The 26,162-nt window shown below is 39.5% G+C and overlaps 1 protein-coding gene across 1 annotated transcript in view; it reads left to right on the plus strand.

Annotated features, from left to right (window-relative positions):
• Window positions 1-26,162, plus strand: part of PMS2 (PMS1 homolog 2, mismatch repair system component) — a 124,146-nt gene that overhangs the window by 66,003 nt on the left and 31,981 nt on the right. Inside the window, exons 6-13 of the mRNA XM_078665148.1 lie at window positions 2,817-2,987; window positions 6,748-6,845; window positions 9,430-9,529; window positions 10,553-10,637; window positions 15,739-15,891; window positions 16,939-17,848; window positions 21,958-22,125; window positions 23,843-23,943. Of these exons, the coding sequence (XP_078521274.1) occupies window positions 2,817-2,987; window positions 6,748-6,845; window positions 9,430-9,529; window positions 10,553-10,637; window positions 15,739-15,891; window positions 16,939-17,848; window positions 21,958-22,125; window positions 23,843-23,943 (1,786 nt within the window). The remainder of the gene's footprint in view (window positions 1-2,816; window positions 2,988-6,747; window positions 6,846-9,429; window positions 9,530-10,552; window positions 10,638-15,738; window positions 15,892-16,938; window positions 17,849-21,957; window positions 22,126-23,842; window positions 23,944-26,162) is intronic.

A 26,162-nucleotide genomic window follows, 5' to 3' on the forward strand; every position in this document is an offset into this window, starting at 1 on the left:
CGTAAACTATACAGGTGACCTCACAGCGATAAAATATCAAGCAAGTGTTGGAGCTGGAGGAAAGTTTGCTGAAGAGCTGAAAGGAGTTAAGGACATGGAGAGTTAATATAAAGTGGAGAGTTTGGGTGAGAGGGTTATAACACATACCAGAACCTGAAAGCCGGAGTTACAATATCACCAAGAAAGCCATGCACAGTTTTAAGTCTGTAATACCTTCAGGATTGATCATTCGAGGTGTGGCAGTATTTGAAAGTGGGGCAATCGGGCGAATGTTGTCAGTACCACCGTAAGATGGTAGAGGTAACCATACAATGTTATGGAGACCTACAATCTACAATGGCGTATATGTAAACAGCTAGCAGGGAGTTGGAAGGAGGGGAAGAAGTTTGGAGGAGATGTACCTGAGTGGCACTAGTGGTAATTGGGAGTAGGTATCCTGAGAAGGCAAAAAAAGAGGATATATGAGGATATATGTTTAGGAATCACGCTGCCGGTCTACACCATAATTGGCGGTACTGCCACCTGAATGGCTTACTTGAGACAGACTTTAAACCCATTGATTGTGATATTCTCTGTACTAGTTTCTGTTCTCCAGTGGGATAGAGTGGCTTTGTTTTTGAATATAAGGAATTGCTTGAAGAGCGGCTCATGAACTCTTTTCAGAAACTGATGCAGTAGGGGAAGCATCTTGCAATTTATAGTAGCTAAGTGGATTTCCAAATCTTTAGTGCAGCACCTAAGAAAGAATGCCTCAGTTTTGCTACGTGTTGAATTTGGGTGAGTTATGGATTGAATATCATGATACAAAAATATTGTGTACATGATATCAAACACCTAAATATCATGAAAGTAAGTATATGTTTACTATAGGTAGCTGCATATATATGTACCCAGTGATTTACATGTCTTCAAGGTATGTGGACGTGGCATTAAGAATTGTACATTTATAAATACCTACATATACTTACCTTTGCAATGTTTTGATTCCTGATATTTAGGCCACGTTGTTTTTGTATCACAATATTTCTGTCCTCAGTATTCAGTCAGCACCCGAGGGAGCTTCAGATGCTGACATTTATTAATTGAGATGTCTTGGCTGCCTTCAGGGAATATTAACTGGTCGGCTAGATATTTTGTAGAGTCATGAGGGTAGGCTTTATGAGCCAAACATAACTTCAATAATGTGGAGGCTGTTGGTTTGCATACTGCTGCTAGTTCTACAGGTTTATTGGTCTTGTCCTGTTTCTGGGAGTTAAAAGGGTCTTATTGCACAGCAATGTGGCTCTCAGTTGTATTTTCCAAGAAGAGCCTGTGATGAGGCGGGAGCAGGTCTGGTCAGAGGGATAATGGAATCATTTGGCGTTTTTTGCCAGTATGAGACTAAGCCACCTTCAGGTTTTTAAATAATTCTCCTTGCATAATTTGGAGCCAGGGTGGGCTAGACTTTGAAAAGTGATTTGGCCTGTCGCTTGTGTGCAGTGATCAGTTTTAGAGTATTCATCATAGACCCCACTCATTGAAGCACAACTCGATTTTCAATATGTCTCCAAAAAATATGAATTTGAAGTATATATATGTAATAAATTGAAGTAAAACATCTGAATTTTACCATAAACATTTTGACAAAAAAGAAAATTAGATATCTAAACCAATGGTGACGACTTTAAACGTTCTTTCTAAGCAGTTAGGAGCAGGTGATAATCATGGAAGTAATGAGCAGAGTTTTAACATCTGCAGTTTTGTAAACATGAAATTCATGGATCCTGAAGATGATCTTGGCGTGCTCCAACATAATGACAGCAGCAGAAAGACATCTCTTGTCCCGGTGCCACTGCAGCAAAACACAGATTGTTGCACTGGCATGGGTTTGAGCTTCGGTTCTATTGAAAACTTGAAAGATAACATTCCACACTTTTGATATGAGAGACCATTCATCAGGAATGATGAAGGGTCACCAAGAACAAATATATTCTGCTTGCCAAAGGCATCTAACACCATGGCAATGCATTTATTCTAATTGCTGCATTATTTTCCTCAAATGAGATTAATAGTGGTCTAATAGTCCTTTCAGTGGTAGCAGACAACTAACCTCCATTTTTATCGTTGCCTGCATGTTCTTCAGCAGCCTTCTGTTAACTGTTTCAAAGTAGTCCTTCACTTAAAGTGGCTTGTGTTTCCCTTACCGACTTTTAAGTTATTTTATTACAGTAAGACATTTCTGAGAAGTTAGACGAACCTGGTTGTGGGACGCATTATGAGTTGGAGCGATTTCTTTATGCTCTGCTACAACCATTTAATTACAAATAGTTTGGGCCTGTTTGAGTCTAGTAACCCTCAGTGCCTCTAAAAAAACATCTATATTCACTTCTCTTTGTTTCATAACGTTTTTATTACGTAATGTAGAGGATTATCATAAGTCCTGAAAACAATGTTTTGGGTGTGACTATATAACTATTAAATGAATCATTAATGTTACTTTCTTTGCATCTTTAGTATCCAGAATGATTGATCACAACAAATATTGCAACAGTCTTGGTCACACCGGCAAGCAACTGGAATACTGTAGGACAATTTGCAAAGCTGTAAACTCACAATTGTGGCAGATTTTGTATTTGTCATTTTCTTACAAATGGAGGTCAGAATTTTGACAAAGCAATAAGAAAGCAGAAGCGGTCTTGCAGTGCTACAATAGTTAGGGAGGTGGTTAGACCGGAAGGACCCAGTGACCTTTTTCTGCCTTTTACTCTACCCTAGTTTGATAAACAGGCTGTGTCTAGTGATGTCAAACTGAGTGTTCTCCCTTCTTTTCTAAACAGGAGTATGGCAGAATGGTACAAATCTTGCAAGCCTACTGCATTATTTCAGACGGTGTTCGGATAAACTGTACAAACCAAGTTGGACAAGGCAAGAGAAACCCAGTGGTGTGTTCCAGTGGAAATTCTAGTGGTATGAAGGAAAACATTGGAGCTGTATTCGGACAAAAACAGGTAACCATTTTCAACACTGAGAGATGGGACACCATAATTTAAATGTTTTTATTTTCAAATAAAGTTCCAGATGTTAATAAGTATGAATTTATATTGATATATCTTAGTGTGAGGTTGTGTTATTTATCCTACATAGACTAAATATTTTTGGACTTTTGCGATTTTTACTTTTTACCTGAACAGTCATATATTTTTATGTATTTTCTGTTATTGAATTACTTGTTTTTAACTATGTTGACTTACTCTGGCTATGTGCTGTTATCGGGTGCAGTCACCATGTGGGTGCACACTGTTTAAAATAAGACACTGCACGGACATGGTTTCAACAACGTGCTGATAACCTTGATCTGTTAAATCACCCTTGATTTACATATGTTCCCGGCTTAATAAATGTCAAATCAGATAACAGCTGCTTGTTGAGAACAACAAGTACTTTAATTGTTGAAACTCAATTTTAAAAAGTGGAAAAGAAAGAATATCTTCCTAGACATCAGACTGGATCAGAAAACATTTTCCCCAGCAGTAGATCTCCAGCTTCACCAGGTGATCCATGCAGGTTCAGACGTGACTCTGCCCTCCACACATGATGACACTGGTGTATAGTAGGCATGGTGATTTTGGTTGCTGTTTTTCCAGCCTCAATTTTGTATTCAATAGCTCTTACAGTCCTTCCTCAACAAAAGTTCTTCAGCTTTAACGTCAACTAGGTCAAATATTTACCCCGAAGGTTTCAGGGCTCAACCACTGTTGTAAGAGCCTTAATTTGATGTCTCAATTGGATCAACACAATATTCACCTGTAGTGTCTTTGCTTCATCGATGATTCTATGGAATGGAACTCATGTTCCCTGATGCACTAGAAGGGTAATAGGAAACCGGGTCCTTGGGTCCAGAGTGAGGATGTAGCCTTGCGGCTAGATCGATCGACCTCGAAGCTGGGGAACCGGGTTTGATTCTCTGCAACGACGCTCAACATCCTGTGATTCTGGGCAAATCACGTAATCTCCTTGTGCCTAACAAAAACAAATGTGTCCTCATGTAACGAAACTGGTGCTCATGTAAAGCGCTCTGATGCCCGATGTCTCGGGTCTAGTTCGCACTATATAAAATGCTAACAAAAAAGGTATTTTTCGGCAAGGCCTGCAGCTAAGTCTCCTGGTAGGAAATGATCTACCAAGAGGTCTTACCACAAAAACCCTGCAATAAGAAGGAGAAATCTTCTTCCTGTGTAAGTGATCCCACTCCGTGCACCAGACAGTCATGACACTGTTCCCTGAGACATGCCTCTCCATTGTCCTCGGAGCTGATTTCAAAGATGCAGAAGATCCAGCCTTATTACACTGCTCCGCCTGGCCATTTTGGATGTCTTTAGGTCTGTTTCAGTAGCCTGTGGCCTACTTCCCAAGAGGGAACACCCTCCTCTGGGCTTTGCAACTTCTACCTCCAATAGCTCCTGGCCCCATGCCTCAAGCCTCAGCACCTAGTCACAAATCGCAGACCATGGTGCCATTCCTGTGCATCTAGTGTTCATGACGCTCGTTCCAGGCCGAAAATAGCACCTCACTCTGTCTTAATATCGCACGCACCCTCAAAATTACTGAAATAGTCTGGGTGGCTAAAGACCAGGTCAGAACTTGCCTTAATGAACAGTCCCTTACTGGGGACCAGAAATGTGCACAGATGCAGAAGTTGGGATCTGACTCTGAAGCCATAATCTTGCCTTATTGAGATTATAATGGTAAGGAGGACGATGATTCGGAGGCTGACTATTTACCTACTCCTCCTTACTCTGATGTTGGTTTTTATCTTGACTTACAAAATACTAGTCATTTGAATACCTCTCCAGAACAAGACATCACTTACCCCTCGAAGCACCCTGCAGAGAAAGTCTCTTACTTTAGCACTCTCGTGCATAAAGGTTCGGAAACTATGGAACTGACTTTGCCCTCTGAGGAGCCAAAGCCTATCATTTTGCCAGAAATCTTGCTACCTGTTTTTTCATTTGCGGAACCCTTGCTTCCATTTAATAAGGTGCTACTGAAATCTGTTTTTGCTGTCTTGTAAACCGAGTTCTCAGGCCCAGCAGCAGACTACAGACAAATTGACATATGCCAAAAGCGTCCTCACGGTGACCCAAAATTCACATCTGCCAGTGCGTCTCTAAAGATTCTGATGGTTCAGGCTTCATCCTCCAAATTGAACCCCATCCATTCTCTAAGGCCCCTGAAGAAGGTGAGTCTAAATGACTGTACTACATGGGCTAGAAGGTTTTTGCTTCCGGCAGTCTCACTTTCTGTACATTAAATACCACATGCATACTAAGTGCATGCCTTGTGGGAATTGGCCAGTTGGCAGTTTTTAAACCTACCGGAACACATGAATTAAATAGTTTGCTAATTTAATCAGTACTGGCTTGTATGCTTCATAGCAGATGCTGTTGTGCTGTTTGGATTCAGCGGATACTGTGGCCAGGTCCATGTGCATCACTGCCACACTAAGCCACCTTGTGTAGATGCATTTCACAGGCGCTTCAGCAAATGTCCAGGTCACGCTGATGGACATGTCTCCATGGCAGGCAGATTTCTGGAGTGAAGGCCAACACTTCAAGAGTAGCTGGGAATACAGCTCCATCATTGGACCTGGTCTTACCACATCACAGAACTTCCGGGGCTATGCCAGAGCCCAGCAGTCCTGGAAGAGGAAATCATCTCAACTGGTGCAGACACCGCAGAAAACGTACCACTCCTTTTGGAGCATTAATGGATTTAAGGGTCGCCAGCAGGAGACCCAGTTCCTTTTCTTTGGTCTGCTACCTCAAAACCACTCTAATTTCCCTCCCCACAATTTACACCACCATGTTCTGTGGGATGGACCCCATCTACATTTTCTGTCAACGGGCTGCCGATCACGGCAGACCGCTCTGTGATCCTCAGGGACTGCTCAGTATCCTTCCTGCCCTTTCCTCCAACTATACTCCTTCTGATCGGGCATGCTGCCCAGCACATACACCAAGTCTGGAGACCACGGTCCTTGCCCTGCTGACTCAAGTCCATAGAGAGGGTGGCTCTGGGCACCTACTTCCCTTTGTCCCCATTAAGGACAGAGGTTGGAGGTGGACAAAACTCAATAGAATGCAATTTTGGAGCTTCATTCCTGCGGCCAGCTTGTCATGGTGAAGGTGAAGAAGTGCATGGGAGCTTGGGGTAGATTATTTGACGTCCTAATGCCTCGGGCGACCACATCCTTGGCCCGTGCTATGCCAGCAAATCGCACAGTCTGCCAAGCAGGTTATGAGAGAAGAGCTTCTGGCAGCCCGCTCTGTTGATACTGTTTTTAATTTCTCTCCTTGTTTCCTCTGTTCTAGAAGCCTTATATTTTCGGTGTCCACCCTCCCAGTCTTTTGAAAGGCACTCCTGATGACACCTTGAAGCTATAATTCTCTGACTCTTCTTTTTCTGCCCCTACTCATTAATATGTTTCCTCTAGTGTTATGAGACTGCACTGCCTTTAGACGTTGCAGTTTATTAGACAAAAGTATTACACATCATTAAAATAAACAATCTTTGAAATGTGTTCCATCTTTTATCCACTTGTACGGTGCCATATTTTTTGCCTTTCAACACACCACATTACATTATAATCTGACATAAAATTTTGCCTTTAAGTCTCATCAATTGTTTTTAAACTTCTGTATTGTTTGTATTCTGATCTCTTTCCTTTGTACATTCTGATACACAATGTAACGCAAATACTTATTTCAGTTGCAGAGCTTGATTCCCTTTGTCCAGCTGCCCCCCAGTGAAGCGGTTTGTGAAGAGTATGGTCTGAATCACACTGCTCTCCCACACAACCTCTACACGTAAGTAGTTTCAGGAATTTATGTTACGAAACAAACTACCTCCTACAGTGCTACAGAGCACAATTGGATCTAAAAAAGAAAGTAGAAAAAATCCCTCTTTGAATTGCAATTTATTGCATTATTATAATAAAGTTCATAAATGTATGCACCCTGTCAGTGTTAAAGCAATCAAATTGAAACAATTCATCACAATTGATGCACATTATTGCAAATATCTATTAAAATTTCCATGTTGAACAATACACTTGGGGAAAACGGAGAGAAGAATAAAAGTAATAGTAAATTAACACATAAGCAACAATACAACTTAAATAATTAATCAACAAGCTTCTCTTTCTGTAGAATTATGTCTCGGATTTAACTAACATTTTACATATTAGAAATAGTGGAGCACAAGGAGGAGGGGGTAAATAGGAGTAAACATTTATATCAGCGGGAAGCGCTTTGGAAACGCTGATTAGGCAGGCTTCAATTTGGAAGACTCTGTGATTGTTTAGAACTTAATTGCTTTTTATATGGGCAGCAGCATGAACTACAACGTGCTGGGCAAGTGGACTGGGAGTGATTTCATCTGCTATACAGACCCCCATGAATGTGACCACTGCATTTGCCATGAGAATCCATGACAATTGTTTGTTTAATTGTTAAGAACATTTGGGTGTATTAATGTTTCATGAGTGCTTAGATGGTAACTGAGATGTATATTGTATAGTCAGTCTATTGGTTTATTAATTTGAGCACATAGACACCCCATGGCATTGAGCAGATATTTCTGCTAAAACAGAAAAGTGAGACAAACAAGAGGGGGAGAAAATAACAGAACAAGTAAGTTTTAATTACTTTATTAAAAGGCAAGTGATTCTGATTCCTTCATAGAATAACCGGCAGGAAATTTCATAATCTGGGCATTGTTTGCCTGTTAGGTCTACTCTGGGTTCAAGTGGGCCTGTCAAGTCCAGGATTGGTAGCCAGTTCAGCCTTTGCTTTGCTTGAGAGACATTGTTGTATTTCTTCAGTCCAACTTCATTCCTTTCCGCAAAGTGTGCATTAGGTTGACGTATACCTCTGTGAATGGATGCATAAGTGACTCAGTGGGTTTGTGAGTGGATGCATGAGTATCCGAGTGGGTCTGTTAGTGCGTACATGAGTCTCTGAGTGGGTCTGTGAGTGCATGCATGTTTCTCTGAGTGGGGCTGTGAGTGGGTGAGTGGGTCTGTGAGCGGGTGCATTAGTGACTGTGCCGGTCTGTAAGTGGGTGTATTAGTGTCTGAGTGGGTCCGCGAGTGGGTGCGTGAGTCTGTGAGTTGGTCTTTGAGTAGGCGCGTGAGTCTCTGAGTGGGTACGTGAGTCTCTGAGTTTCTATTTAACTCTGTGAGTGCATGCTTTAGTGTATGAGTGACTGTATATATATTTTTTTATGTATTTCGGCAATGTTCGTGACCCCACCACAAATTACACATGGGGGGGGGATGCACTGAGCACCGCGACTCCTCGGGTGTGGGGAAAACAAACTGTTTACAGTGTTTTTGTAACTCATAAGGGGTGCTCCACAAACCCCTACAATACAGCCATTAGGTCAGGGTACCACCACCCGGACCTCTTCTTTGCTTTTGACTCTTCATTTTCATCCCCTGGGGTAGACTCCCGCTCAACAAAATGGCCGGCGCAACTTTCTAGATAGGTTGCGGGCAGCCAATCCCAGTACAACTCGTGGCCCGTGGGCGCGCGTACCTCCGCATGAACATCGCGGATCCTCCGTGTCCCTCTATATACAAATAGATTTTTCTCTTAAATTCTTAAAAACTACGGAACGGATTTACGGCAATTTACAAAAAGGTCACTTGGTAAACCAACACCTACCTTTCTGCCAAATTTAGTGTAATCCTGTTCAGCAGTACGGCTGCAGCCGTGTCTAAAATCTCAATGGGAATTAACATGGGGAAAATGCATTTTGGGACCCCTAACCCATTTTTCTTGGGTCCCGTTTGATGGATCACCCTGAAACTTTCAACACAGCAGCTGAACTGAGCGTCATACTAATTTTGAACAATTTGTGATGATTCGTCAAACGGCGCCAAAGTTATTGACAAAAACAAAAAAATGCTAGTTTCCTGTGGAAACTAGGTATTAAGATTTCCATAATTTGGGCATTGCTTGCCTGATAGATCTTACAGGCATTGATGTAGAACGGTGATATTCGGTATAACAACTGATTATGAAAATTATTCTCCTTAGAGTAATTGTGCTTGAATGTGTTTCATGTGGAGATCCTGAAAATCTGACATGTTTCAAGCATTCATGGATCACCTTTGGAAAGCAATGCATGTGGGGTCTCTGGATTGTCGTCTTCATCACTTAGCTCCTCATCATTAACAAACGGAGGTCTTATAAGAAGTTAAGATTGGTCCTACACCCTGCAAAGATATAGATTGCTCACCATCTTCATAGCCCCTCTATTTTATCAAAGTTATAGGACAGGAGTGGGAAATCTGTTTGAAAGCCTAATGAAGTTCATATGAAAGAATAATTGTATTTCTTTGCTGATGTCCTCTGGTACTTGACTATCGGTGTTTATGTTCAATAGCATTACAGGTTTTATTTCCCGCTGTGATCATGGAGTTGGACGGAGTGCAACAGACAGGCAGTTTTTCTTCATCAATCAACGCCCATGTGACCCAGCAAAGGTAATTGCTTACACCAAGGTTGAATCTTTATCTTGTGGGTGACTCATGCTCTTTGTATAGGGTAATGACCATGATATTCCTCGAGACATGATTATGAGCCAGTTGAAGTTCTGCACTGTTTATTTACCCAGCAAAAATGGCAAGTGGTGCAGCAGAAATTACTTAAGATCATGTTTGTTTACAGAGTGCAAAATAAGTCAGCATTTCATTCACTTAAAAAAGTACCAAGCCCGGGGCAGAGCGACGACCCTGCTATAAATGTACATTTGAATAGGAGTGAAGACTTGGAAGAACTAAGTCTGATTGTTAAACATACCGGGCTGTCTGAGCAGTTCATAAAGACAGGGAAATGCATCAGTCCTCTAACTTGTTGTTTCAATAAGTCTTCAAAATTAATTGAACTTTAGAAGCTTGCTCAGTACTCCATGTAAACACCTGTTTGGCCTCAATCCAGTTCCTGCAGCAGACATACTGGTTGCCAGGTTAGTTGGCTTATTTCAGTAGCAAGCTGAGTAATGGATTCAGCGCACAGTCTGGGCCTCCTTCGTCATTCACGTTGTGTGAAGGTAATCCTTTTCAGTGCTAAGGCTGAGACCTCACAGGAATACAGCTTTCAGATATTCACATAGAAATAGCTAATTGGGCTTACACGCTTCTAGTGGTGTATGCAGAACTTACCTTCGTAACTTCTTTTAGTGTATGGACAACTCTTTAATCTCTTTAAGTTAGGGAGTCTAAAAACTGAGGACTCTATTATTCATCATTTGTGACTGTTGTAGAATACATTATTATTGAAATAGTTACCTTTCAGCCTTGTCTAGAACAGTTCCTTTCATTTGGGGGACACAGCTTGAATGGGTGACAACTGTCTCATGATAATTCCCTTTACAACATTCATTAATTCTATAATTTACTATGCGTGTTGCTATCACATGGTTTCTTCTTAAAAGCACACTGGTATGGTGCTTCAAATGTCTGACATTACCATGTGTGTCTTTCACTGTTCCTCTTCTTTCTGCTTAGGTTTCTAAGCTGGTAAATGAAGTCTACCACATGTACAACAGACATCAGTATCCATTTATCGTACTCAACATCTGTGTTAATTCAGGTAAGGAATTTACGAAATTTCTGTAGCTCACATTAGATAATGTTACCCTTAAGTAACTCTAAGGATATAAAAAGAACAATGCAGGCTACATTTAAGTATTTTTTATCAAACAGAGTAGTTTGGTAAAGAGTAAGTAAACATTGATAGATATATATATATATAACATTTTTCTATTTGGAGACGAAATATACAAACAATGCAATGGAACTGCAATGGCCTTTTCTTGTAGCCCTAGCTATGCCTGCCTCACCATGGGATGGTGGGAAAGAGAAGTGGCGTGGAAGATAACGAATAAAAAATATGTGACTAAAATAGTCCAATGGACAAGATTTATTGATGATTTATTCATCATATGGAAAGGTACTTCATCGGAATTCCAGGAATATTTCAACATACTGAATACAAGTATGGAAAACATCAAATTCACTTATCAGATGAACAAAAGTGAAGCTATCTTTCTGGATCTAAGAATATACGTAAAGGACAACAAATTGGAGACCACTCTACATCGTAAATCAACATCCACAAACGCCACTCTGCAAGCTGACAGCTTCCACCAAAAATCGCTGATTGAGAGTATCCCGTATGGGGAATTTCTGCGGATACGCAGAATATGCAGCGAAGAAAATGAATGGTTGAAAAATAGCAAAGATTCAATACAAAGACTCCAAAATCGAAAATATAGTGCCAGCACTGTGGGTAATTGCTGGAAAAGAGCGAATGAAAAAGCCAGAAAAGACTGTCTAATGGTGAAACCAAAAGAAATAACGCATCCACAGGAAATAAGATTCATAACAGACTACACTCAAAATTACCAGGAAATAAACTCAATCCTGAAAAAGAATTGGAAAATCCTAAAATTAGATTGCAGCATTGGTACTTTGGTGGGGGATCACCCTACAATAACATATCGTCGTGCTACAAACTTAAAGGATCGGCTTATACAAAGCCATTTCAACCCTGAAAACAAAAACAGTGACTGGTTGAAAACAAAGGGATTTGTAAAATGCTATAATTGCAAGACGTGCCAAATAGCAAAGCCAACATCTGAGGTCCAAATGGCAAACAATAAAATGTGGAAAATTGAGAAACTAATCACTTGCAAGAGCCGATATGTGGTGTACGTGGTTGAATGCCCCTGTAAGAAAAAATACATAGGGAGCACAACATGTGAATTAAAGAAAAGGATTCTTGAACATACACGTGCAACCACCAATAAAGACAAAAATAATGCCATTGCCAATCATATGGAAACAAGCCATAACGGGGACTGGAAACTACTAAAGTTCTATGGCATTGACCAAGTATCAGAGAACAAACGGGGAGGAAATCTGGAAAGAATACTACGTCAAAAAGAATCCCGACACATTTTAAACTTCAGGACTATGACCCCGTTTGGGCTGAATCAGTCCGAAGAATTATATGTGCATATCAAATAATCCAAGACTCAATAGAGACATATAAGAGTATGATAATAACAATTGCATAAATTAAAAAAATATGTATTAATAGGATAAAATAAGATAATGCACGATGTAACACACTGAGATACCAAAAATAGTTATGTGTCGGATGGTTTTGTTGCCAATCGCAGAAAAAATCCCCTAAAGTGTATGGTGGAATACACAACAGACTATGAAAACCAATTTTGACTACAAGTCCCATAAGCCCAAGGGGTGTGTGGATCACATGTCAGGAAGTGATGTAATGCTTTTGGTTTTTCAAACATGTTGTATGCAAGCAACTGAAAAGTATTGGTAATGCCGTGATCAAGCAGCGGCTGCTGCGAAACACGTCGGCGCTTTGTTTTGCTGTCTGGTTTGGAGCATAACAATGGAATACCACATGAAATAAATTTTGAAACTGAACATCCTTGGTGAGTGCGACCCTCTCTGCTTTGGGAAACTAAAGCTTCTTTGGCAATATATATATATATATATATATATATATATATATATATATATATATTTTCCTGTGGAAGGTAAACGCCGAAACGCGTAGACTGTCCCCTGTATGCAATGGTGATATGAAATAAATTGTCTAAAAAGCCCCTGGAGTGCTGCCTTTTGCTTCTCGAACTACACTGGATTTTGGAATGCTGAGGATGGTACAGAGCAGTTTAACACAGATATATATATATATATATATATATATATATATATATATATATATATATATATATATATATATATATATATATATATATATATATATATATATATATTAGGGGAATCACGGCACAATCACTGCTATATTATTCAGTAGAACTCAGTCTACCAACATACACTTGTTACTCACGCCCACTGGGCGGAACATTCAAAAACAGTGCAGCTGCGCTGAGAAATCTGCTGCCGTGCCTCAAAGATGCCAGTGCCACTGAACAAGGGAGATTGCTCCCGAAACGTGTGTGGACAATGAGGGCTTAAGAGAAAGCTGGTGGTTGCGAGCTACTGCATCTTTGTAAAATCTCCAATAAATGGTATGAAGTGTGAAGGCACCTCATTCCTGAGAGCAAGTTTCGTTTGGATATATTGCGTTCAGCTCGGACCACGAGGCGCCCTGCGGCAGAAGAGCTGATCCGCAGCATGAGAGAAGAAGAGATGCTCCTGGAACTCTGTGTCAAGTTGGAGGTTGAAATGACAAGGCTGTAAGTGGGTTGCAAGCACCAGTGCCCACTGTGGTTTTAATGAAAGTAGGGGGACTCACGGCGCAATCACTGCGATATTATTCAGTAGAACGCAGTCTACCAACATGCACTTGTTACTCATGCCCACTGGGCGGAATATTAAAAAACAGCGCAGCTGCCCTGAGAAATCTGCTGCTGTGCCCCAAAGATACCTGTGCCAGTGAACAAGGGAGACTGCTCCCAAAACGCATGTGGACAATGAAGGCTTCAGAGAAAGCTGGTGGTTGCGAGCCACTGCATCTTTGTGAAATCTCCAATAATTGGTATGAAGCACGAAGTGTGAAGGCACCTCATTGCTGAGACCAAGTTTCGTTTGGAGATATATATAGATATATATATATATATGTATATATATATATATATATATATATATATATATATATATGTGTGTGTGTGTGTAATACGAGGAAAATAATATTGTATGTCTTAATAGTTGAACTATACAACGTCAACCGTAACCATATAATTCCTAAGATAAGCGATCTTTTGAACCAGTGCTTATGTTGATCGGTCATTCATTAGAACCCCCTGTACATGAATTTCTTGCAGTTTTCCATGTTCTCTGGAATTTCTTTAGCAGTCATTAAATACTATGTTGAACTGAACATATCAGGAGTAGAGACTGAAGAAAGGTTATTCAAGTAATAAGAGAGCAGGAGTATTTGAAACTGTTTTGTGAGCAGTTTGAAGTTGTATATTTGTAATCATTATGATTCTGATTAGAATTTCTTCCACCAACCTGAAATTGGAGAACAGCCAATGAACACGTTATGGAATCCAGCATTCACTTTACTACATCTTTGTGCATCTTTTTTTATGTAGTATGTAGAATTTTAACGGGGACCAAAAAAAATCTTTAAATCTGAATGTTTAGAAGTTGTCGGGGAAACTGATCGTTTTCTATATAGGATACTAATTAGAAGGCAGAATGTATAGACACTTTCAAATTTGTTTCCCAGTCCTTCAAAATCCTTTCAAAACAGCATTTATTTTCTGTAGTATGTGATGAAAAGTGGGTATACGTAATTCCAAATCTCTTTCTTAGCAAGGTTGAGTTTCTCCTTCAGCTTAGAGAATAGCAGCATCTTGTTATTTACCCGGGCTTGTAGTAGATGGTCCCTTTTGACTACTGAAATAACTTAGCCTGAAGTGTGACATCAGGGTTTTACAAAATTATGGATCTTTAATGCAGATATAGGTAACTTTTTTTGTCATTCCATCCTGGTGGATTTGACAGTAATTAACTCTTCTTTTTTCATGTTTAACACTGAGAAAAAGCAGCACTTTCAAGCTAAAATTTGAATTTAGAGCTGCTCTATGTATAGCCAGATTGGATTTCTGTAGTCCTGGTTTGATAGAAATGCCTATATTACTTAAAAATAACTTTGCTGTTGTAGTTTAATATGGGTGAATCCAGCCCCTACTTTTCAAGTGGGGACCTTTAATATTTTAATCCAAATTTTAGACTTTTTATCCTGATCCCAATAGAATTTCCTACACATTATTTCACATTTGCAGTGTAACTGCATATGGGGAGACTGATAGAACTTAGAGTAGTTTAGCTAGAAGGTATATTTTACCTGTGCTCAATTATGCCCATAGAGGTAATCCTAGTTTAATCTATTAGAGAGTTATTCTTTGGGTTGGATTTTGGATTTATTTAACCTTAGGTTAACTTTGAGGTACTACGCTTTCAACATTATTCCCAAATAAATAGAGAAAAATGGACTTGTACCAGTTGATAAAGAAGCCAGAAAAGGACCAAAAAGTCACTATAGTGCTAGGAACAATTGGTACTGAAGTTTTAGTGATGTCCATGCTAACAATATATCATCAGCACATAAATTACCTTTGACAAGCATCATAAAACTGGAAAAGTAAGATCATCTTTTGTAGCGTCTAAAATAAATAGTCCAACTGACGCTATCAAAAGTCTCCTGTTGCCCTATCTGAGCCTCTTGATTTGCCCAATAGTAAACTAGTGATCAGCTACCTATTGCTATAATGTCAGAAGGTCCAGTCATGTGGTGTGTGCTATATACGTGCTGTCAACTTGCCAGTTGTAACTATATACTTCAAGCGTGTCTGGTTGTTATGTATTAATATATGAATACATTGTTGTAACTACACTTCTCAAATTGTAGGAAGTCCTCATTAACATAGAGATATGCCTTTAACATGTACATTCAGTGTTAATATTAAACATTAAAATATTCTATCTTTAAATGTTGGGGTACCTTCATTCTATGCGTAGTTTGTTGCAGAATTATAACCTGCATCAAAATCGAAACAGATTAATTCTGAGGAGTAAGTCTGAGATTAATTGCAAATCACGTTTAACTTTGCAAGACAAGGAGACTTATGTATAAGTACTAATGACAATAACTAGTTTCCTTTCCAATGGATTTTTTTCAGAGTGTGTTGACATAAACGTCACCCCAGACAAGCGGCAGATTTTACTGCAGGAGGAGAAGCTCTTGCTTGCCATATTAAAGACGTCCTTATTAGGAATGTTAAGTGGTGATGTGAACAAGCTGAATATCAACCAGAAGCTGCTAGATGTTGGAGGTAATGCATTTCAGAGGCAGATGGTGAAGGTATTTCAAATTGTAATCCAGTTCATGTTATTTTTCTTCTTCTTGTAAGAAGATGACATATAAGATTGATGACTAACGAACACGGAGCAAGCTAGCTAAAGATGTACTATTCTTGTATTACTGTTTATGAACAAGTGAAAGATGTCTTAACATTTTACAAGATAAAAAGAATAAAATGCCGTACATTCATTTTATTTAAGATTCCATATAAAGCGCCTTTCTAGCCAGTGTTGGCAGTGCACATTGACATAAACAGGTCTGCCTGTACATCTGAGAATTTAGGAGAAACCTAATTCATTTATTGCAAAGTAAACATTTGAGCAAGGAAGAAAGAACATGAGTAATATGGGAGAAAATAATGAAACAGGAACAAGAGAAAAGCTAGGAAGATGCAGACTGAAGGATATCCAAGGGGAGTGATTAAGTGTTGTTTGAAGAGAAATTACTTTGCTAAAAAACCATTTGGTGTTTATCGGGCCTTATTTTCCTCTCCCTGCCTTCACTCAAATGTAATAGATGGTATTTATGAACAGAATGGAAACAATATCAAATGCTACTCAACTTATTTTAAATTAATTTACTTTGCTCAGATTGCTGCATCTTTTTATATTTTATTTCTTTTCCTTTTAACAATTAATTCCAATCACTAAATCGTGGTAATGAAGGGGGCTGTAGTCCTGCTTTTAAAACGAAGCCATTACCATCTCCAAACAGGATTGTAATAGATCACTTAGCCTTCATAACAAATGCCTGCTTGAAATTTTACCCTATTTCTGCCTGCCCCAGTGGACCACTAATGAAAACACCAAGCGTTGTATTTGTATATGCAAAGCAAAATTCTATTCTTGTGCAAGGATGCTTGAATTCCTCTGATTTTTTTTAATTACAGAACAGTTCAACTTATTAACCCCATAGTCTTTTGCAGTATACCATATGTAATAATGTCTCATGAATGGCGCAATCGTCATCGGGTTAGACCTGAACAAACCTTGTATAATCTGTTATTGTTTTGTTTCAGGTAACTTCAGAAAGTCACTCCCTGAAGCCCCAGATACCAATGATTCAGAATGTGGCAGTGCTACTTTAACGCAAAATCCAAGTCGCGATGAAAAGACAGCAATGAGTTTATCCAGGTTGAGAGAGGCTTTTTCTCTCCATCAAACAAAAGAGGGGAGCCCCCAAGGTAATAAAAGTAAGAAACTGGGCCATGAGTCCCCAGGTCAAAGAACGCTTCAGTCCTTTTTTGGTACTGTGAACTCAGTAAGCCGACAGAAGTCTAATAGCAATGGAGTATGCACCGAGACTGCAGACTGTAACACTGGCACGTTTACTAGACACAAACTGAAGTCCAAAGATAACTATGACTCTGGTCATGAAAGCGCCCCTGCAGAGTGTGACACTAGCTTCAGCACTCCAGATGTGTGTAGCCGGTTCAGTACTCCAGATGTTCGCAGCCACTTCAGCAGTGAAAGTGACACAGGCTCCCCAGAGGAAGGCGCTTCCTCTGCCAAAAATTGTGATTCAAGCAGAACTTTGAACACTGTTCACAACCATGACAGTACTCCAGAGTCTAGTGTTGGATATTCTGTTGCGAGCGGTACATTGGATGAGCCAGCTGTGAGAGCAGAGTATGGGGGGTCTATCAGTGCCAAGCGATCTAAAATAGACCAGGTTGAGGCCTGCGCGGTGCTCGTACAAGAATTGGGAAATTCATCCACAAGCACGACAGAGGCACAGGCTGATGTACCTGTGGATATTGTAAGAAAGACAGTCCCACTTAGGTTTTCTATGAACTCTCTCTCAGAGAGGGTGAAAAGGCTCCAGGAGCAGAAGCAAGCATCAGATTCACTGAAATACAGAAGATTCCGAGCTAAGATAAACCCCTCTACAAACCAAGACGCAGAAGACGAATTAAGAAAAGAAATCAGGTACTGTTGACTTAGATATCTCTAAATGTGTATTAACCATGTTGGCAACTTATTCGCTTTGAGATTATATATACATTTATTACAAGTGCTGTGCTTTAGCCTCTCAGAAAAGACAAACATGGGAAATAGGTACCATAAACACGTCCGAGAAGCAGAGGGATGGCTGGATTCACTCCTAACCCTCTTCGTCTTCATTTTTGATGTTATAGATGTTACTATTGTGTTATAATTAACAAAAATCATTGAAATTTATATTTTCTTCAAACAAATTTATCTAATGAGTCGAATGTTTTAACATCAATAATCGTTCATCTCAAAACCATCCTGCGAGGGTGTTCTGTGTGTATTTTTGATTGGTTTTATTGAAAGGGCTAGCGTTTGTATGTCAATTCCTGACAGATCATCCTTCTTGCAAACTAATGGCTGATACAATCAAAACAAATGCTAAGTAGATGTGTTACCAAGAGTAGTATGCTGGATCGGGCCACTAGATCTCAGTAACTTTAATAATAATGTGTTTTACTTATGGCACACAACCACATTTTTTTGGTTTCCAATTACTGTAAAATTAGCAGTTGTTTCTTTTACCCAATATGCTGGCTTCCAATTTACCTACCAGCGGTCCCTAGGCTATAAGTATTATAACTTTCTCTTTCAGTTCAGATTAAATCCAATGTTGCCTATGGTTTCGGCGTTTGCAACAGTGAACATGAAAGATCATCATAACTTCACACAATAAAGATGGCAAGTAATTGTGCATTAGGAACAGTTTATCAATACATTTCAGTCTAAATTCGAATAAACTTTGGCTTTGGTTCTACACAGTGATGATGACGTACAAGCACTTATAGAGTTCTTCCATTTGTAACTCACTCCAAGGCCAACCAGCCTTGCACCGAAACTTCTGTTTGGTCACCTCATGCAACCAGTGCACTAAAACCTGACATGTTTCAAGCTGGTAGCCTCTGAGAGTGTTTCTGCAGAGTATGCAAGTTAATTTTAATACATGTAGGTTTACCCATTGTATTCTCAGAAGTAGAATCGCATTGTGCTCCAATAGCTGCCAGTAAGTAGGAGCCTAATTTTTTTATTGCAAGGAGCATATCTCTCCGTTACCTTGTGCAAATAAGTAGATCTATGCAGAACTCAGTTTTTCATACAAGGTACTCTGTATTTCCAGTCCCATTGAAGTCTTTAACAAGATAAGTATATTTTACAATAAGTTTCAGTCCAGTAAGCAGTGCTGCCAAAGTTAAAGAGTGTCTAACAAACATTGCCTTCTCTGGCCTTTCCCCCGCCACGGGTCGTGCACCATTCTGTCAGTTTTAATTGTTCTAGAAATTTGGGATGAGTGCCTCCGGTTTCCATTAAGAGATAGAAGGTTATTTGTTGGAAATGCCCTGCAATCGCAGTAGTACTATTGCACTGCAGCTCCGATGCCTATGCCTTTTGGCAAGGTGGACACAGCTTTGAGACAAATCAAATCTTAGACAGAAAGAGATTAAACCCTTTTGCATTCTCTTTCATTGAAAGGTATTTGCTAAGAGTGGTTGACAGACTATATGCTCAACAAATAAATGCCCTACGGCCTTGTGCTCTCATTCAGAGGGGATGCGGACTAGCAGTAGGACTTGGACAGACTCCCTTAAGTAAAGACTCACTTGCATATGGTTGATTCCTCACTTTTAGGGCACAAATGAAACAAATCAAAATTGTCGTTCGGATTTGATTCAGCCATTTGCACAAATGACTTTTTAGATTTCTGCGTGAGTTGCTGTAAAATGTTTGGTTACGCACAGACTGGGGGCCCGACCTGGCTATACCTTGGGGGCTCTGCCTATCATTGACGAGCTATACCAAGGTGTCTGGGGTTGCTTGATTTCCTGTACATAGGGAACATGACCTAGAGGTTAGGTTGTAGCTGTCTCTGTTAGGGCCAGGACAGATCGGATTTGCATAACGTTGATCCTTGCCTGCAATGGCACAGCTGAGCTAAAAAAAAACTGTGTATGGAAAGTACCTATAGAAAATACGAGATGTTGTTATTGAAAAGTTTTCACTGCTTTGCTGTTTACCATCTTCCCAGAAAATGGCTTTACCCGTATTTGTTTATTTATTTTGAAGGTTTTATATTAGATAAGTGAACAATATTGGGCACTGTATAACAGGGGCACTGTGTCCAATAAAGGTAAACCTACATTTGTTCCATCAAAGGTCTCATATTACAGGAAAAGAAGTTGAATATTTTCTTCTAAAACGAGCATACTGCCCAATTTGGTGTCTTAAGATGTGTCAGTGAGTGTTTCCGGAAAGCAAATCCTTTAAAACCCTAAGGATCTATAAATAAACAACAACATATTTTGAAAATGTGCCTTTACGTAACAAACTGCTTTATTTCTCTCAGTTTGTTCAGTACACTTGAATAAATATTGATCTCTAGAGAGAACTCAGATTTTAGGAGGAGTGGGCATGGGCAAAAACGTACTGCTAAACATGAAGTTGACAAAGTGTAGACTGTAGTCAAATTTTTTTTTTTTTTTTTTTAGTGAAGTGGTTTTGAAGAGTTAAAGAAAACCTAACATGTTCCTGTGACTGAAAGACCCATTGTGAGTTTGGATGCGTTCCCTATGCTCTGCCATACAGTAAGAACTGTAGGCATTAATGATGGTTGTTTGAAAGCACCAGGACTTTCATAGCTCAGGCACATCCTGAAGTTCGTAGCAGGGCATCAGACGAAGGTGTTCCTCCTTCTGTTCGGTGTTGGCTCCATGAGTAGTCAAAAATAATAGTCTGCGATGATAGCCAGTTAGGAAGAGGTGAGATCATGCAGGGGTGTGATGGCAAGGTAGGGGGGCAATTAGAACTGTAAATGAGTGAGCAGTGTGTCTATTAGGGTTTTATATGGTCCTGTACAGCCCTCTTGGGAGAGGTTGGTGACTATGAACAATGTGATGGTGTGTATAATGGCAAGATATATATTTGGTTGAATAGGCCTGAAACAGAATGTGTGTTTTCTTGGCTTCTGTGGATTGATTTTAGTAACTCTAAGAGAGCCGGGAACCCTTTGAGAGGACAGGTCTCTGGAGAGCAAGCTTCCTCAACCTTGTTGAACAAGGGTATTCTTAGTAGAGTGGATACATTTCAAGGGCTTTCTTGAAGTACCTTTGGAGTTAATGGGAATGAATTTGCTCTTTGACACGAAATAGGTTTTGGCCATTACATGATCTCAACAGCACAAGAGAACAGTTGTTATGTGATGGTATGAATGCTGGAACCATGTCGGCTTTCTCTTAAGTTAGAAGATTGTCAATTGTTAAAATTGCCTTCAAACCTGGACTCTTAAATATGGATTGTCCAGTTTCATGTGCATTTCTCAATCACACTATTTTTTTAAACTATATCAAAGCTTGCTGCATTAAATACCTTTTTATAGAATAGGGGAAAATTCATTTGAACAGTTCCCCTATGAGATTTGTGATAATTTGCCGAAATAACTTGGAACTGGTCAGTATGATTGGACGTTCATTGTGACGGGTGAGAATGGGACGGAACATGACATTTACTGAAGACTGCTTTTAGAGAACGCTTGCTCCATTCAACATGCATTGTGAGGGTTGTCACAAGCTGTACAGTCTGTTAATGCAGAATATTTGTAACAAGAGAGTTATCCTTCACTGTGAGTGACAAGATGATACAAGGACATATATCAGTAACAATGTAGGCATTTCGTCAGGCATGTATATTATATCAGAATAGTAAAAATCTGAATTCCTATTTTTTTATCTGTATGTTTCTGCCACACAACCACTCCTGTACTTGAGGTTCACATCTGTCTCTTACGTGCATATTCCATCTTTCCCACATGATAATCCCACCTCTCAATCCAGAGTATTCCAATCTTTTCTTTGTCTCAGTAAGGTTACAATGTCTTACACTTTTCGAGCCAAGGAATGTCTCACATCCCAAAAACACACAACCAATTTAAGATCCTCTCCAAATCCTTGCTTTCATTTAGTTCCTTGAGAGGCATTCTATTTGCATACTAGAGGCTGGAAGTGTGTAAGAAAGGGAAAGGAAAAGTAATGTCATGTATGTTTTTCTTTTAACAGTAAAGACATGTTTGCAAAAATGGAAATCATTGGCCAATTTAATTTGGGGTTTATCATAACCAAGCTGAACTCTGACCTCTTCATAATTGACCAGCATGCTACAGATGAGAAATATAACTTTGAAATGTTACAGCAAAAGACTGTTCTCCAAGGGCAGAGGTTGATAGCGTAAGTATTCTTAAACACATTTAATTGGCATGTAACAAAGGGATGTTTCCGGATAATCCCACCATTTTGAGAAGTAAAATCTGCACTAACTAGCTGCTAGTATCAATTTTGTTTCTGTATGTCTTTCGCGTGTTTTAGCTGTAATGTTACTTAGATTAAAAGAAATTGAGACTGTTGTAATGATGCATGCCATTCTATGTCTGTTCTTCAGTTGTTTTTTTAAATCATCTGTATGGCTAGATAGTGAAACTGACTTGGTACGCACAGTTTGTTTCTAGGGAAACCCAACTTGAAGGTGAAATTTGAGACTGCTCTTTTTTTTAATGTAGATAGTTCTTGTGAAATGCCCTAGAATGCAGATATGTAAACTACACAGAACAGGATGTATATATTCCTGCTTGGCCTGCTGTGATCTATTCCAAGTGTCATATAAGGTACTTACATGTTTGTAAATCTAAAGACTCCTGCTACTAGGTGCCAAAAAGTTGGAAGCCAATGGCTGGGTGAAGTACCAGGTGGAATCCTGCTGGTTTAATTTGTTCACTTTTGAGACCAGATCAGAAGGTTGAGCAGCTGATGTGATCTGTAGGAGTCCCACTTTGGACACAGCAAACAGAGGGGCGGGCTCAAAAATGGGAAAAAAACAACAGTACATTGACGCTAAACAAGAGGAAAAGTGACTCCGCATCAGAAACACTACACAAACTGCACTGACTACCAGTAAAGGAAAGGAGTATTTTTAAGGCACTGTCTATTACTCATCGGGCAGAAAATGGCACAGGACCTATAGCTCTTGAGCAAATGTTTAAGCTATATAAACCCTCTAAAACACTAAGGTCTAACCAGGCTGCTCTTCTTGTCTACTCCCTCCTTTAAAAACAAAGAGTAGGAGGTAGAACCTTCCAGATTCAATGTGCACAACTCTGGAATGAACTTCTTCTCTCCCTCAGAACCAAAACAAATCTTATGAGTTTCAGAAAGAACATGAAAACCTAGCTCTACCCATGGAAATAGGTAATTGAGAGAAAGGGTATTCCATTTCCAACAAACAACGATTCCTCTTCTCTTCTGTTAATTTACCAGAGCCAAGAAGCCCGATGGTTGGAAGTCACGCTTTACAAATTCATAATAATAATAATTTAAGAATACTTCTAAGGCTCCTAAGACTCCAGACATGTACATCATAATTTCAGCACAGTAAAATATGTGGAAGTCCTTGACTTTTTGTTATGAAGTGTTATGGCCTTTCCCTAAATTTAGAACGCCCAAAAAGGGATTATCTGAAGGAGTGCCTGTAGCCCTATTTGTAAACAAAACTATACGATAACCAAGAAAAAGTGTCCCACCTGTAATACCCTCTAAACACTGGTATAAGATACATTTTACAGGCACATTGGACAGACCAGTACAATTGCAAGACTCAGCTGGAAGTTTTTGTCAAGTTTACTTGTTTTCTTTCTTTCTTTTATTTTTTATTTTAAGTAAAATGTTTCCAAATCAGCCAATTAAGACATTTCTTGAATGCAAGAAAATCCGTGTCCTGAACTTAAGTTTACAATTGCCGGGAAGCAGCTTCTTCCCTGCCTGTCGTTAGTTCCTTTAAAAGCTGTTTTTGACAACATGTTTTAAAACTCTATAGAAACTTCAAGTTTGTCACATTTTATGTCACATGACACGGAACTTTGAGGTAAAGTGAAAATGTTAATCTATTTTGCAGGCCTCAGACTCTGAATTTAACTGCTGTGAATGAAACCGTCTTAGTTGAAAACATTGAAATATTTAGGAAAAATGGATTTGATTTCCTCTTAGATGACAATGGTAAGTGCTAAACAAACATGACCTGAGTAATGCCATAAGAAATCTTTTAAATGTGTTGTGTACGACATTTGGACCAGGACTGGATGAACTACTTTGACAGTATTGTATTTTTTTGTGAACATTTTTTAACCACCTTGTTGTTTTCTAGGTCTTACCACTTCCTTGTTTTGTTAGGTGACATCAAATTAATGGACGTTTCTCTTCCTGCCACCTTTTAGCATTGATTTCTAAATGTGCGTGCACACACACAGTTAGCCATTTCGGAATCACAAATATCATAAGATAGCCGTTGGTGCATTACACGCTTGTACACGGAGGAAAACACCTTCAAATGTTTTTTACCTTCAAGTATGGCAAGAGCCATTCTAAGATGGATCACTCATACTTGCACATGTGCATGGGTGCGCTTGGTGCAGGCAGCCAATAGTGAATGGTTTTCGATTATTTACCCAATAATGGGTGCCCACAGCAGTGGCCATGTACAATGTGGTGAACTGTTTGCTGCAAGTAGCCAGGTAACAGTGGCTGCGGAAATGCTGAGCACTCACAGAAATAAAAAATATATAAACAAAATTAAAATTGATAAAAGGTAACAATTATTTTAAAAAGAAGCAAGACGTTTGCCCACTTGTCCTTGCATTGAGGGAGTCCTATTCTTTGTTGTTGGAATTGCACATTGCGCATAGGCAAAATTGTGTCAGTCACAAGCCAGATGTGAAGCCCGCTGACCAGTTGCCCTACAGTCTAGGCTGTGGTGGGTGGTAGCAAAATTTGAACAACAGTTTGACAGATTAATCAGTGAATGAATACTGCAGATGAATAGCTTGTACTTAAATGTATATTAAAGCGGTCTCGAAGTCCAGACCAAAAATTACCAGAGGAAAGATTTCTCCAGCTACGCAGGTAGAATAAAGAACGTTGTTCCGGACATTAGATTTGCACCTTGACTCCTACAATCAGAAAATAACTGAATAGACATCTCATCACAGAATATTAAAACATCGAAAGCATGTTCTAGGACTTTCTTAGATGAGATTTACAAACTCTTTCTACGAGGCTTTTCGTATCACTATATGTCTCCTCCCACCCTGTACAGTTGCATGCTTTTTAAATATCAGTATATTCATACATTACTACCAAACAGACACATTAACAGCCCTAAGGTCTGAAGTCTCCCTTCCCTCTGGAAAGTGTACCCTAACACTAATGTTAAAATGTTTTTGACAATACCCAAATGCTTGTGTAAGGCTAGTACCGCTATCTTCTCTAATTTCATGATGGCTTGAGTGCCCACAAATACATTCAGTATAGTTCAGAGAATGGTTCAAATATCAAAGGCAGATATAAAATCACACAAGCATATACTAACTCTTTAGTTTATTTTATTGCATTTGAAAATTGTTATACCTTATTAAACTTTTTGGATGCTGATTTACTGACGCCATTATGAGGTAGAAACAGATAAATACAGAACTATTATAAAAAATTAATACGTTTATTTTTGCACTGTAATTTATTTTATTTTTTCAGAATTGGAGTCGAGGATTGTGCTGCATTTTCTTCACTTTTATTTACTGCAACCATGTAAAGATATATAAATAGGACTTCATTTCCCATGAACCATTGGGAAACAAATCAAATGAAACAGTACATCCAATCTACAGCCAGGGATCCTCTTGATAGTCCCTTGTCACCCTTGCTGCATCCTTTTTCTTTGCTGTTGCAGCAGCCTGAGCTGAGTGCCTCCGGCCTGTGGGCAACATTTATTCAGGATTTTGCTGCTTTGTTAATGCTTTTAATGTTTTACTGCTTTGGTGTGCATAATGCCTGTTTACTTTGAAGCATGGCCTCGGAAACTCATTGAGGGTTCTCCGTGGCACATCTTTCTTCCAAGCGCTCACTGAAGCCTGAGGGGCATATGCGGAGCGGTCTTCAGACTGCCAGAGGGTGCCACACATTGTTTTTCTCACAGTTCAGTGTCTCTGTTCCCCGACCGGTCCGCTCACTTATGACTTCAAACGAGCAGGGCGGTCGGCCAGGAACCCCAGGAATTAGTCTGGAATACATTTTGCCTGATCGCGTGGAGTATAACGCCCTGCTGGAGTTTGTCATTTTTATAAGAATAAGAGTTCATGCTCCTAGTGCATACGGTGGGACACTGACTCACGTGAACTTTTTGACCCAAATCAAACAAGGTGGGTGAGTGGTGTACCAGGCTT

This window comes from Lissotriton helveticus, chromosome 10, assembly GCF_964261635.1.
Source record: "Lissotriton helveticus chromosome 10, aLisHel1.1, whole genome shotgun sequence".
Classification (NCBI taxonomy): domain Eukaryota; kingdom Metazoa; phylum Chordata; class Amphibia; order Caudata; family Salamandridae; genus Lissotriton; species Lissotriton helveticus.